At 37.2% G+C, this 15,140-nt stretch overlaps 1 protein-coding gene across 1 annotated transcript in view; it reads left to right on the forward strand.

The window, feature by feature from the left end:
* RELN (reelin) overlaps positions 1-15,140 on the forward strand; it is a 516,016-nt gene that overhangs the window by 305,066 nt on the left and 195,810 nt on the right. The window contains exon 11 of the mRNA XM_033862920.2: positions 5,788-5,933. Within this exon, the coding sequence (XP_033718811.1) occupies positions 5,788-5,933 (146 nt within the window). The remainder of the gene's footprint in view (positions 1-5,787; positions 5,934-15,140) is intronic.

A 15,140-nucleotide genomic window follows, 5' to 3' on the forward strand; every position in this document is an offset into this window, starting at 1 on the left:
CTAGAAGTAGAATTTCTGGGTACAGTTGCATTAAACACTAAAATTTTAAAATAGATACTGTGAAATTATTCAACCAAAATAATCCTGTCAATTTATATCCTAACCAATAGAGTCTTCTTTTCTTGTACCCTCATTTATGCTGGACGTTTCAGTTATTAAAACTGTCTCCAATTCAACAGTTAAAAAAAAAAAAAGCTAAGACTCAGGAAGTCACATGTTATTTGTAATCATTTACTCAAGAAAACCTGCTATATTTTTACCATACTCAAAATAAAGTAGCCCTGAATTCCAAAGTATTCTTCTTGTCATATTAAAGCTCACGTATCTCACAGAGTTAGACATTTAACTGTCTTACGAAGTTGTTTAGATTTTAATTGTCTCGCAAATGACATGAGTTTGAATAGATGCTGAACAAAAACAGCTGGGTATTAAAATCACTGAGAGCAACTTTCTGAAATTCTTTCAGTTCACATTTTGTTTGGCTCTTTAACATAAATACATAGATATACATTTCATCTGTAAGAAAAGTGGCGGCACACATCTTGCATTATTAAGTTTTCCTAAGGAAAATGTTTGGTAATCTGCCAAAGTTTGGAGAACTTTTAAAGTTCTAATTGATGGTTCAGTATGCCCTGAAAATGAATGAATGTTTGTAGTATTTTACCATATTGTATTGTGCAACATATTCTTTTACATTTTACTAAAGGTTTTAAGTTGATCTGAAGAATTTTAGTGACTAGTCTAATGAGAAACAATTTAAAATAGATTTAAATATTCTATTTCTCTATAACCTACTGCCAAGGGTATATATTGCAAAGGGAATATAATAGTGCATATTTAGAAATTTGTGGAAAAGTGCATATTTAGAAATAAAATAACAATTATTTTATACCACTTAGAGATTTCAAAAAAATACTTCCACATAAAATATAATTTGTGCTTCTAACAGCGTCTCTAGGAAATAGATATTATTGGCCCCATTCCACAGCCTAAGAAACAGGCCTAGATGGGTTAAATGAGTTGTGCAAAACCATGTAGCCATTCAGTAGAGAAAATGCATCGGAACATGCCTTCTGATTCCAATCCCCAAACTCCTTGAGGATGGACAGTAACTGAGTTTTCATTCTTTGTCAAGAATGTTTTTGGTTTCCAGTATTTGGGGTTTTTTTCTAACCTTAATCACCTCAGCTCATGTAAGTGCTAAATTAATTGAATTGGGTTCTAGGGGAAAGTTCAAGCACCCCTACCCACACAGGTGGTGGATTTCCATTCAGAGGCAGAGATGCAATCTCAAACAAGCAGAGGCACAGGGGCTCTATCTCAATCTGAATGTAGTCAGGCATAAATTCTTAGTTTGGAGAGCATCTGGGAAACCAGTCCAATACTAAGACACTGAGCCCCCTGTGACCAATTCTAAAGTAGAATTAATGTAAAACTCTAACTAGCCTTGTAATTGATGCAGGAATCCTCAGAAGGAGAACCCTGACTGGCCCCCTATCTTTCCCAGGATTCCTAAATATAAGGATTATACATAATCAACTTCTTGGTAGGCCCATTCCTGCTCAAATGGCTCAGTAATTCACCAGTTTTGCACAGACTATCCCCTATTTTATAGTCCCAATAGTACCCAGCTGGCTTATATTACCCTTACTCCAAACCTTGAAAACATCTGTTCTACTCATAATGGCTGAGGCAGAAATTATGTCCTGATCTCCTTAGCATGGTAGGGAGCAGAGCAAGCCGTCCATTGTAGTGTGTGCACTCAGTGCATCTCCAGGCCCTGCTGCCCTGAAATTGGCAGCCCCATCCTGCTAAGAGACAGGGGGATTTGATTCACTTCACGCTGAGCTGTGGCTGTTCGCTTTGGGTCTGTCACAGACTTTCTTTAGCAATGTGTTGATGTACTAAGACTATGATGAAGAAAACATTCAAAGAGCAATACTTTTCCCCCTCCACACCCAAAAGGGCATTGGGCCCATTTGGGAAGAGAGAATAGAGTGGAATATGAATCTTCCCCTAAACTCGACAGACAGGGTTAAGATGTTTCAGTGCAAGTCCAGCACTGACTGTTATAAACCACTGCCCTGTTCGTTTGAATTTTGACTTCGAGCATTGTCCTTTTACTGCCAATTGGTGAAGAACAGCTCCTTCCCTATAAAAATAAACTATGTAAAAAACTATACCATGCTGTCTTTCATGGAAACTTGGCAAAGACATCCTACTAGTTTTTAGATTTGCAATTATGAAAATTGGTTAACACTCAAAATGAGTGTTCATTTTTTTCAGGTTGTTTTCTTCATACTTGTTATGGTAAATATTACTTGTATTTCATACGCTGGCGCTAGCAGTTATAATGACAGAAAGGTATATTGATAGCTAATCTTTTTCTTCCACTTTTATTGAAATATAATTGATATACAACACCGTAGAAGTTTAAGGTGTACAACATAATGATTTGACTAACATACCTGAAATGATTAACACAGTGTTTAGTGAACATCCATCATTTCATATAGATACAATATTAAATATAAAAAATATATTTTTGATAGCCAGTTTTTAATAGTTGTATAATTACAAATGATCTACTAAACTACCAAATGTATTTGGTAACAGCCAATAACTAACAAAAAGATCCTTTAAAATATACTTAAGGGACTTCCTTGGGGGTCCAGTGGTGAAGAATCTGCCTTCCAATGCAGGGGACGCAGGTTCAATCCGTGGTTGGGGAACTAAGATCCCACATGCCGCGGGGCAACTAAGCCCATGCACCACACTACTGAGCCCGCACGCCTCAACTAGAGAGCCTAAGTGCCGCAAACTACAGAGCCCACGCGCCCTAGAGCCTGCGCGCCACAACTGGAGAAGGGAAAAACTGCATGCCACAACTAGAGAGAAGCCCACGCACCACAACGACGATCCTGTATGCCGCAACTAAGACCCAACGCAGCCAAAAATAAATAAATAATAAATAAATCTTTAAAAAAAAAACTTCAGTTTTTCTAAAACACCAACTCATTTTAATTTTGTAAAGTGAGTTTAACAGTATGGTATTCAGTTTCATAATGATGTGTTTCTTTACATAAATTTTCTATCTCAACTAAATTAAAATATGCATCAAATATGTTAATAATATAAATCTTGGAAGAGTAGCAAAGCATAGTTATGTATAACACAGTCTTAAAATATTAACAAATAATTCTGAGGTAAACAGAATCAAAATGGAAATAATTAAATTGATGTTTAGCCAGAAATGACCAAGATTTTATGTTAAGCAAGTCACTCTTTTCATTACACAAATATATCCTTTTAAATTGTAATATAGACTATTCTGTTTTCACATGTATAGATATTTCATATATGCCCTTTCCTTGGACAGTGACCTAATGTCATTTGCATCAGTGTCAGAGTCCTTATATTAATTCTAAATAAACATAGGCCATAGTTGTTCAGGATTCCAGAATGGGAAGATAACTGTGAAAACCACTATTTAGAGCTCAGTGGATTTATTATTAGCAAAGTAATCTTTGTTATTCTAGTTAGCATTCATTATCTTTACAGAGTGCATAGTAGTAGAGGATCCTTGGGTTTGTCATTGCTTGACAGTTTCTATTTACTGTTTTGTTTTTTGGGGTTTTTTGATAGATGTATTTAATGCAGAATAATTACCACAATAATGTTAGTTAACATATCCATCACTTCACGTAGTTACAACTTTTCTTTTTGTAGTGAAACTTCTAAAATCTATTGTCTAAATAAACTGAATCCTAGTTTTTGTTTTGTTTTGTTTTGTTTTTTTTGCGGTACGCGGGCCTCTCACTGCTGCGGCCCCTCCCATTGCGGAGCACAGGCTCCAGACGCGCAGGCCCAGCGGCCACGGCTCACGCGGCACGCGGGACCTTCCCGGACCCGGGGCACGAACCCGCACCCCCTGCACCGGCAGGCGGACCCCCAACCACTGCGCCACCAGGGAAGCCCTGAATCCTAGTTTTGATCAATGTATCTGGGTTAAGGATCATATATAATGAGCTCAATTTAACATCCGTGAATAATCTGTACTCATTGTGGTGTGAAGAAGAGCCTCAGGCAGGTGAAGCCTGCCACACACTACAGTATTATCTAAGCTGATGGCAGGCCCAGTGGGTATGCCTTACGTCTTAGTGCTGTGAAATGACTCCCCCAAGATCATATGCTCCAATTCTCTTGAACTTCTGGAAGCTTCTGAAAGCTTTTTTACTCTTTCAGTATAGAAGTCTGATATCCCTCCCCATTGATTTTACCTGCCATAATTAGTTTAATAGTCATAAAACATTTCTTTGCACACATCACTGCTCTATTTTAGACCATCACTGCTGATGGCATGTTGCAGAGATCTCTTAGATTACCATTTAAGATCCTTTACGGTCAGGCTCCAGTCTAATTCTCAAAATTATGCCTACTTATCACCTATGTAATTTATTCATATTTGTCATCCAACTTGGATTTTTCTCAGTCCTTTAAAGCCAATTGAAGACCTGCTCATACATGAAGCCTGCACATCTAGAGCCCTGGACACAGTGATTCCTACTTTCCTCCACTCATTAGCTTTCCATATGCTGCCTTTGATAAATATCAACTAGACTGTAATTTTGTAGAGCAAAGATTGGATATTATTATACTCTTATAAACCCCTTCCCTCCAGTACCTTCCTTAACGCTTACTACATCATGAGTTCTCCATAACAGATTAGTTAATTACCTGAAAGGCATAACCATATCATTCATTTATTGAATTACTCAACAAATATTTTTGAATTCCTACCATATGCCAAGCACTGTGCTAAAACCTGGAATACAGGGACATGACCCCTGCCCTGCAGAACTTACCGTCACTGGGCCCAACTGATACTCTCTGTCCAGTTATTTTTCTTCATTCCTATTTTAAGAGTATATAAAACTTAAAAGAATGTTTGGTCTTTTCATTTTTTAGCATTTCTCTATGTGTGACATTACCAAAAAATGATTAATGCAAAAACTTATCATATTTTTTAAAACTAAATACTCAGTTTACTCAGCTCCAGAGTTGGATCTTGCCTTTGACTATTCACTTTAAGCTGAAATAATATAGATTATAAAAAAAGCATCACAAAAAATTATTTTTCTTTATTCTTTGTAAGCCTGGTGTTCTTTTGGAGAATAACAAAGTTTGTTGTTTATGAGCTCCTCCTTGGGGACATCATGCACTTCCTAGGTCTTGTCAGACACTTTTACTCAAAAGCTGGCTGAGAATATATGATCATATCAGGGATTACTTTGACCTTTTCTGTATTCCATGTTTTGATTAGCAAGCTATTCGGCTCATATCCCATTTATAGACAAATTGTGAAAGGCTTGAATGGCAAGCCAGAAATATATGGAATATTGAAAAGGTCAGTGTGATTTAGCCTGTAACCACAGTATTGAAAATATATGACAAGTCATTATCACACTTAATTCCCACAACAAGGACTGTGGTAAAGATGGGAAATTATGCCAATTAAAATATTCTTGTTTCATACTGAAGGCTGAGGTGGCAAACTCAAATGGCCTCTTGACTCCTTTTTTGTGATAACTTAATAAGCTAGAGAGAAACTGTAATTGAATTAAACAAGACCAAAAAAAAAGAGGTAACGATTTCTTTTGATTTTGGAGTCCACCATAGAGGGAATAACATAATGAGTTTTCTAAAAACTCTAATTATACATGAGTAAGACAGATATAGCTACAAAACCAATTCAACAGACACCCCATGCTCTCTTTTTATCTACAGCATAGCTGTCAGTCAGATGGGAACTCCATTTATTTCCATGGAAATGAAGGCAGTGAGTTCAATTTTGCCACCACCCGGGATGTAGATCTTTCTACAGAGGATATTCAAGAGCAGTGGTCAGAAGAATTTGAGAGCCAGCCTACAGGGTAAGTAATCGTTATCTCCCATGCTGTGTATAGCACTTACGTTTATTCCACTGGAAATATTTTAAATGCATATTGTTAAATAGCAAAAGTATACTTAATACTGGTGATCCTTATCATAGACAAGCCAAAAGGGGTACACTTATGTTAAACATTCTTTATTAAGTAATCAGCTATTTTTATGCATACTAATTTTTGTGATTGCAAATACCTTTTAACTTCAGTTGAATCACTTATATCTCATCTTTGTTTCTTCAGCTTTTACTGGGAAAATGTGTTTTATTTTTCAATGCGTATAGAATATAAAATCTTTCCACTACTTTTATATTGAGACTTTCAGTTGTCTTCCTGGGGTCTGAGATTTATAGATGCTGTTACCTGATTTTCAGTGGAGTGTGGCTGTGATCTGTAAAAATTGATTTAGGGGGTAAAATTTAATCTTTGAGAGATTTTTTTAAAATATTTTTAAATTTTTTAATTTTTGGCTGTGTCGAGTCTTAGTTGAGGTGTGTGGGCTTCTCTTAGTTGTGGTGTGCGGGCTCCAAAGCACATGGGCTCTGTAGTTGTGACACATGGGCTCTCTAGTTGTAGTGTGCAGGCTCTCTAGTTGTGGCGTGTGGGCTTAGTTGCCCTGCAGCATGTGGGAATCTTAGTTCCCTGACCAGGGATCAAACCTGCGTCCCCTGCATTGGAAGGGGGATTCTTAACCACTGGACCACCAGGGAAGTCCCTGAGAGATATTTAAAGAAAGAATATGGGGTCGAGGTTGAAACAATGAGGATGGTTTGGTGGTAGTATTTTCTGGCCATTCTGAACTATGTGACTTCTTCTGGGTCCAGTGACCCTAAGATATTTCCTATTAATTGAGTAGCACTTTCAGAAATTCAAGTTGAAAAAAATTAATAGGTTCAGAGAAACAAAATTCATAAGGTAGTATGAATTGGAAAGAAATTCTAGAAATTCTCTGGTTTGCACCTGGCTTTTTTTTTTTTTTTTTTTTTTTTTTTTTTTGCAGTGTACACTTGTAATCATAACACCAGGTCCTTACTGCTGTTTAGTGTATGTTTTCTAAGACTATGATGAAGATGAATGAAATTAACATAAAGTGTAATTTCATGATGGATATGAAATAGCAATAATTTAGTGCTTAACTACGAGGAACTTTCCCAGAACACAACATTTGAGATAGTCACGTCCCTCTGATCTCAACAATTCAATCAAAATTGGATGGGATTCTAAGTGTCAGAGGGGAGAGAAGGCCACTATTGATGACCTCTTGGGTTCCCCACTTCCTATGCATTGCCCAGAAGCTGCATTTGGACCCAATAAAAGGGAAGTCTGACCAGCAGCCTAAGCCACTGCTACTGCTTCTTGACCTTCTGCTGCCACATCAAGGTCTCTCACTGTTGAAAGCTAGATTTCTACAGCAGCTGACCCAGCCCTGCTCTTCCCCACCTCAGGGAAGTCCAGCTGTGGGAAGCCTCTGAAGGAGACTGACACTTTGAGGGACCCCACCCCCTCAAGGGTGCACTATTGACCTTTCCAAGCCTAGCAGTGATGCACAAGCCCTTCAGTCCACAGAACCTTCTCTTTCAAGGTTCCTGTCACTCTTGAAGTGCCGTGTCCAGTGTGGCTGTGGTGTCTCCTTGAGGGACCAGCAACCATTGTTCCTCTCTCTCGTGTCCAGGATCTCCCCAGGAACCTGGCTGCTTTCCTTTGTAGCCCTTGTACTACATAGGGCTCATTCCACTCCCCTCAGAGACCCATGGGCTTTGATGGGGTCTAGAACTTTGACAGTGCATGCCAAGTCTTCTTTACCTACCTTCTAGAGATAAAAGATCCATCACCAGCTTTACGTCACCATATCAGTTCTTTCCTTCTGACCCCTGATATAAAAGACCAATTCAAATCCCTTTCCTGATGATGGAGCTTAACTGCCTATGAGAGGGTCCCAAATTTTGAAGCACCAGAGACTCGTGACCTCCACTCCTTCACCTCTCCAAGCTAATACCACCTATGCAGCAGTTGTAGGTCATTTTCTTCAGTGAGACCTACATCCTCTAGGAACACAAATGATGCCACAGTGTTGTCCAGATACCCAGTCTCCATCCCACTAAAGCAGAGAGAGAAACACAAGTCTCCAGTGGTACCATTCTGATACATGCGTGAACCCTTTCCTGTTATTTATGTAGCTAGCTGGCTAGCTAGTTACCAAGTTATCTCTTTCCTCGAAGTCCTAATGTCCTCTTATTCTTTTGGGAAGAGATACAATTTATTTTTACCTATGGCCTTCATATCCACATATTCCCTCTCCTAGAATGCCCTCTTCTTTGTTTTAGCTTGTTGTATTATCAAAAAGCATCTATAAAAGAACAAAAGAATGCTTACTGGATGGATTAATGGTCCATACAGCTCTCTGCTACTAACATTAGTGGAGACTTAGTACAAACACACACAAAAACACCTTTATGAATTAAGCTTAGAAAGGAATAGATTTGATATTAGAAGAAACCAAGCACATTTTAGAAAATTAATGTACTAATCCAGAAAAATAGCTGGCAAAAAATATATTCCAATTAACAGATCAGACATTCTGCTATCTCAGAGCACTACTGATGTGAGAGTTTGTGGCTAAACCAAAATATTCATCTCCCAAAACAAACAAAATGAACTAAAAGTATTTATGCTTAAAAAAAGAGCTAAATTCAACACAGATACAGAGGAACATCAGTGCAAATTCCATTCGCTCAGTGACTCAGGTGGTTTCTTTGGCCACTTCTCAGTACTGAGATATATCAGGTTTTGGTCACAGATAAGAGGCCAATACTTTCAGGCTGTGACATTGTCAGCAGATTTCTGTTCCAATAAGGTAGAATAATGTGCTCAACAAAAGCACCTGTGCCACTCTAATTAGAACACAATAAATTCACCTTAATTCTAAAAGCAGCTTAATTATTCTAGCAACCACACCTTGGGTTTATTTGTAGCTTTTCCCCTAGGATATCAGACCACACCGCCCCCCTCAGAACTACCTCATTTGTGCTCTCATCTGGTGAACCATTCATCCACATTGGCATTATATTATTTAAAAAGGTATAAAAGGATAATGAGACTATCTAGTGTTTTCTCTGTTTGGGGATGATGGTAAAATGCTGCTTTAATCCATAGCGTTGTATGTGAATGTGTGTGTGTGTGCCCCCTCTCCACATCCACGCATTCCCAAACGATGCTTTATTGATCTGAGAAAGAAAGCTGTTATAATAATTTATAATCAAAGCTCCAGGGAAAAAATCCTGTCACAATCAAATTAACATGAAGCATTTTTACCTAGGGTACGAGCTGACAAAGAAACACAGATTAGGAACTTGGTAGTGAAATTCTTGTTGTGTTTTATCAGCCAGATTTACTGAATATTTGTCTCATTCCTCCCCTCAGCCATCACCACCCACAGAATTTATCATCAAAAGCTCACATGCTAAAATAGACATAAAATGTAGGTGGTAAATCCCCACTCTATTCAAGAGTGACCAATTAAATTGATTGGATTGTAGCTTTGAGGTCACTTTCTTTTAAGACAGAAAAATTAGATTATTAATATGGATATAATATTTTCATCTCGTTTAACTATATTTTTCTCCCATAAGAATTATGAGAGAGGGCTTCTCTGGTGGCGCAGTGGTTGAGAGTCTGCCTGCCGATGCAGGGGACATGGGTTCGTGCCCCAGTCCGGGAGGATCCCACATGCCGTGGAGCGGCTGGGCCCGTGAGCCACGGCCGCTGAGCCTGCGCGTCCGGAGCCTGTGCTCCGCAACGGGAGAGGCCACAGCAGTGAGAGGCCCGTGTACCGCAAAAAAAAAAAAAAAAAAAAGAATTATGAGAGAGAAAAAAGAATATGCAGTCCTCTCTAATAATAGCTTCAAAACATTTCATATGAATGGCAAGAAAAAAAAGCCAGTGTCATTATGACTTTTTTGGAAACCACTTTCCAAATATTCCTGTTTTCTTTCCATTTGAGTCAAATTATTTGATCTCAGATCACAAGGATGCAAAAGCTGTTTGCCTTTTACATCATAAAGCTGTATGTTGATAGGTTTATTTTAAGTGGGATTTTAAAGTTTCTTTTCTTTTTCCTAAAGACACATCTGTTACTTCAGCAAGAGAGAAAGTTGAATAGATACACTGTTAATTTATGTGAGCCTTTCTGAACTTTGGCTTAACCTCACAAACACATCTAGTTAGCAACTACCATATCTCACCCATCTGAGGCTGTCTTTGGGTGGGAGGGGGCTTTGTAGAAAAACACATTACTAGAATATGGAATTTGTATACTTGTCTTTCATCCCAAATGAAAACATTGTATGTTTTTAACTATTCAGATAACTTTAAAAAATATCTGTTTTTTTGCTGTCACCAAAGTATTCATGTTAGAGAAGCTCCACACATGTAATGAATATTAAACTATTTTTTTGAAGTGTAGTTGATTTACAATGTTGTATTAGGTTCAGGTGTACAGCAAAGTGATTCAGTTATACATATATATATATATATATATTCTTTTTTCAGATCCTTTTTTTTTCCTTTTCTTTTTCCAGATTCTTTTCCATTATAGGTTATTACAAGATACTGAATATAGTTCCCTCTGCTATACAGTAGGACCTTATTGTTTATCTATTCTATATATAGTATTTTTTTAAAGATTTTTTTGATGTGGACCATTTTTAAAGTCTTTACTGAATTTGTTACAATATTGTTTCTGTTTTATGGTTTGGTTTTTTGGCCACAAGGCACGTGGGATCTTAGCTCCCCGACTAGGGATTGAACCCACACTCCCTGCACTGGCAGGCAAAGTCTCAACCACTGGACCGCCAGGGAAGTCTCTATATATAGTATTTTGTAACTGCTAATCCCAAACTCCTAATTTATCCCTCCCCACCTTTCCCCTTTGGTAACCGTAAGTTTGTTTTCTATGGCTGTGAGTCTATTTCTGTTTTGTAAATAAGTTCATTTGTATCATTTTTTTAACTTCCACATATAAGTTATATCATATGACATTTGTCTATGACTTATTTCACTTAGTGTAATAATCTCTAGGTACATCCATGTTGCTGCAAATGGCATTATCTCATATTTTATGGCTGTATAATTGAATATTAGACTATTGAATCAACACAGCATGCTCTAGTCTTCCCCACCTGCCCCAAATCCTTGGAAACTACAGAAAACAAGCAAATGAATCTATAATGACAACAGAGTGTGCCCTAATTGAGTCAGGAATTATGAAGTGTTGCACAAAAGAAGAAAAAAAATAGAGAGAGAAAGAGAGAGGAGAAAAGGATCTGATGGAAGGAGGAAACTATAACCCAAAACATATATTGAATGACACACTACAAAAGGGTCCTAGGTACTGAACACAGGAATCAGATGGGTCTCTGGAGTCCTGCTGTCGAGATTGCTAAGTAGGTGAGTCTTTGACTACACACACTTCTGTGCAGGCATGTCTGCCCCTAGGAACAAACAATGAATGTGGACACTTGGAATGGAGAAGCAGGGCAATGCCAGGAAACTGGAAACCTCCAGGACCCCTATGGTACCCCCCACCCAAGGGCACATCTGCTCCCATTGGTGGGCATTTTTACACCAAAACTAAGGAAGAATAGCAGATACAAATCTAAGCAAATGGTCTAGAATCATCAAATCTGAGGAAAATCCACTCCATTAAAAAAAATTCATCAAACTAGAGAACTAAGAGCTGAGAAAATAGAAGTAGCAGAATAAACAAATGGAGATTTTATAAGAAGTATAATTGATACCTTCAGAGAGATAAGAGAGCACACTGCATTTGTGAAATTAAAACAGATTTTGTGAGGAAAAAATAGAGATGTGAGAAATGAAAATATATGATTGTTGAAACAAATTTAATGGTTTTTTTCCCTCTGAATATGAGCATTAGCATAGCTGAAGAACAAATTAATGAGCTGGAAATTTGAGTCTTGAAATCTTTCCAAAACTTAGGGTTATTGGATGTAAGAAAAAGAAATGTAAAGTGTACGGGGGAGATTGGTACTTCTAACATTAGAAATAATAGGAATTCCAAAAGGAGGAAGGGTCAGAGGGAATATGTGGAATGAAATATTCAAAAATATAATTGAAGACAAGTTCCCAATACTTAAAAAAGAAGAAGAAAGAAAATGTTTAGCAAGGTGGATGGAAAAATATCCAGTCCTAGACCATCAGGGAGAAACTTTAGAATGCAGAAAAAAGAGGAAATGCTAAAAGCTTCTAGATGAGATTCACTGTGTAATACTTTCCTTAGTAACACTAAGCATAATTTTATAAAATGAGGCAGTTATCTTAATGTTATGAGAGAAAATTATTTGGAACATAACATTCCCCTCCAGTCAAATATCATTCAAGTATTGGGGAAAAATAAAAATTTTCAGACACACAGGGTTCAGAAAGTTTACTACTCCTGAATGCTCTCTGAAAGAATTACTAGAAGATGTATACCTGGAAATTAATCCAAGAGAAATATGATAGATTCAAGAAAGAGGAGTGAGCAAGGAAAAAAGTAAAGCTTGTAGTTCAGACTGAAAAAAGTATTGATTATTGAAAATTTTTAATAAAAATTGGAATTAAAGCCCAGATGACCTCAATATGAGAGGTACAGAGGGAGACTGACAAGAAGAGAAGAAGAAGGAATTAAAATACTGCCAAAGTTCTTAACTTGCTTGGAGTGAGGATATAGATCTTGGGTAACTCTTAATGTTAATAGAAAACTTTAAGGGTAAATATGTGTGGTAAAGAAAATAGATTAGACCAGAGAGCAGACAGCAGAAGCAAGAAGAACTACATTCCTGCAGCCTGTGGAACAAAAACCACATTCACAGAAAGATAGACAAGATGAAAAGGCAGAGGGCTATGTACCAGATGATGGAACAAGATAAAACCTCAGAAAAACAACTAAATGAAGTAGAGATAGGAAACCTTCCAGAAAAAGAATTCAGAGTAATGATAGTGAAGATAATCCAGGACCTCGGAAAAAGAATGGAGGCAAAGATGGAGAAGATGCAGGAAATGTTTAACAAAGACCTAGAGGAATTAAAGAACAAACACCTAGAAGAATTAAAGAAGAAGCAAACACAGATGAACAATACAATAACTGAAATGAAAAATACACTAGAAGGAATCAATAGCAGAATAACTGAGGCAGAACAATGGACAAGTGACCTGGAAGACAGAATGGTGGAATTCACTGCCATGGAACAGGATAAAGAAAAAAAATGAAAAGAAATGAAGACAGCCTGAGAGACATCTGGGGCATTAAATGCAACAACATTCGCATTACAGGGGTCCCAGAGGAGAAGAGAGAGAGAAAGGACTGGAGAAAATATTTGAAGAGATAATAGTCAAAAACTTCCCTAACATGGGAAAGGAAATAGCCACCCAAGTCCAGGAAGCACAGAGAGTCCCAGGCAGGATAAACCCAAGGGGAAACACACCGAGACACATAGTAATCAAACTGACAAAATTAAAAACAAAGAAAAATTACTGAAAGCAACAAGGGAAAAATGACAAATAACATACAAGGAAACTCCCATAGGTTAACAGCTGATTTCCCAGCAGAAACTCTACAAGCCAGAAGGGAGTGGCACGATATATTTAAAATGATGAAAGGGAAGAACCTACAAACAAGATTACTCTACCAGGCAAGGATCTCATTCAGATTTGACAGAGAAATCAAAAGCTTTACAGACAAGCAAAAGCTAACAAAATTCAGCACCACCAAACCAGCTCTACAACAAATGCTAAAGGAACTTCTCTAAGAGGGAGACAAGAGAAGAAAAGAACCTACAATAACAAACCCATAACAATTAAGAAAATGGTCATAGGAACATACATATCGATAATTACCTTAAATGTGAATGGATTAAATGCTCCAACCCAAAAACACAGGCTTACTGAATGGATACAAAAACAAGACCATATATATATATATATATATATATATATATATATATATATGCTGTTTACAAGAGACCCACTTCACACCTAGGGACGCATAGAGACTGAAACCGAGGGGATGGAAAAAGATATTTCATGCAAATGGAAATCAAAAGAAAGCTGGAGTAGCAATACTCATATAAGATAAAATAGACTTTAAAATAAAGAAGGTTACAAGAGACAAGGAAGGACACTACATAATGATCAAGGGATCAATCCAAGAAGAAGACATAACAATTATAAATATACATGCACCCAACATAGGAGCACCTCAATACATAAGGCAAATATGAACAGCTATAAAAGGAAATAGTAACACAATAAAGGTGGGGGACTTTAACACCTCATTTACATCAACGGACAAATCATCCAGACAGAAAACTAATAAGGAAACACAAGCTTTAAATGACACAATAGACCAGATAGATTTAACTGATGTTTATAGGACATTCCATCCAAAACCAGCAGATTACACTTTCTTCTCAAGTGCACATGGAACATTCTCCAGGATAGATCACATCTTGGGTCACAATCAAGCTTCGGTAAATTTAAGAAAATTGAAATCATACCAAGCATCTTTTCTGACCACAATGCTATGAGATTAGAAATCAGTTACACGGGAAAAACGTAAAAAACACAAACACACGGAGGCTAAACAATACATTACTAAATAACCAAGAGATCACTGAAGAAATCAAAGAGGAAATCAAAAAATACCTAGAGACAAATTACAATGAAAACACGACAATGCAAAACCTATGGGATGCAGCAAAAGCAGTTCTAAGAGGGAAGTTTATAGCAATACAAGCCTACGTTAAGAAACAAGAAACATCTCAAATAAGCAATCTAACATTACACCTAAAGGAACTAGAGAAAGAAGAACAAACAAAACCCAAAGTTAGCAGAAGGAAAGAAATCATAAAGATCAGAGCAGAAATAAGTGAAATAGAAACAAAGAAAATAATAGCAGAGATCAATAAAACTAAAAGCTGGTTCTTTGAGAAGATAAACAAAATTGATAAACCATTAGCCAGACTCATCAAGAAAAAGACGGAGGGGACTCAAATCAATAAAATTAGAAATGAAAATGAGAAGTTACAACAGACACCGCAGAAATACAAAGCATTCTAAGAGACGACTATAAGGAACTCTATGCCAATAAAATGGACAACGTGGAAGAAATGGACAAATCCTTAGTAAGGTATATGC

This window comes from Tursiops truncatus, chromosome 9 (genome assembly GCF_011762595.2).
Source record: "Tursiops truncatus isolate mTurTru1 chromosome 9, mTurTru1.mat.Y, whole genome shotgun sequence".
Classification (NCBI taxonomy): domain Eukaryota; kingdom Metazoa; phylum Chordata; class Mammalia; order Artiodactyla; family Delphinidae; genus Tursiops; species Tursiops truncatus.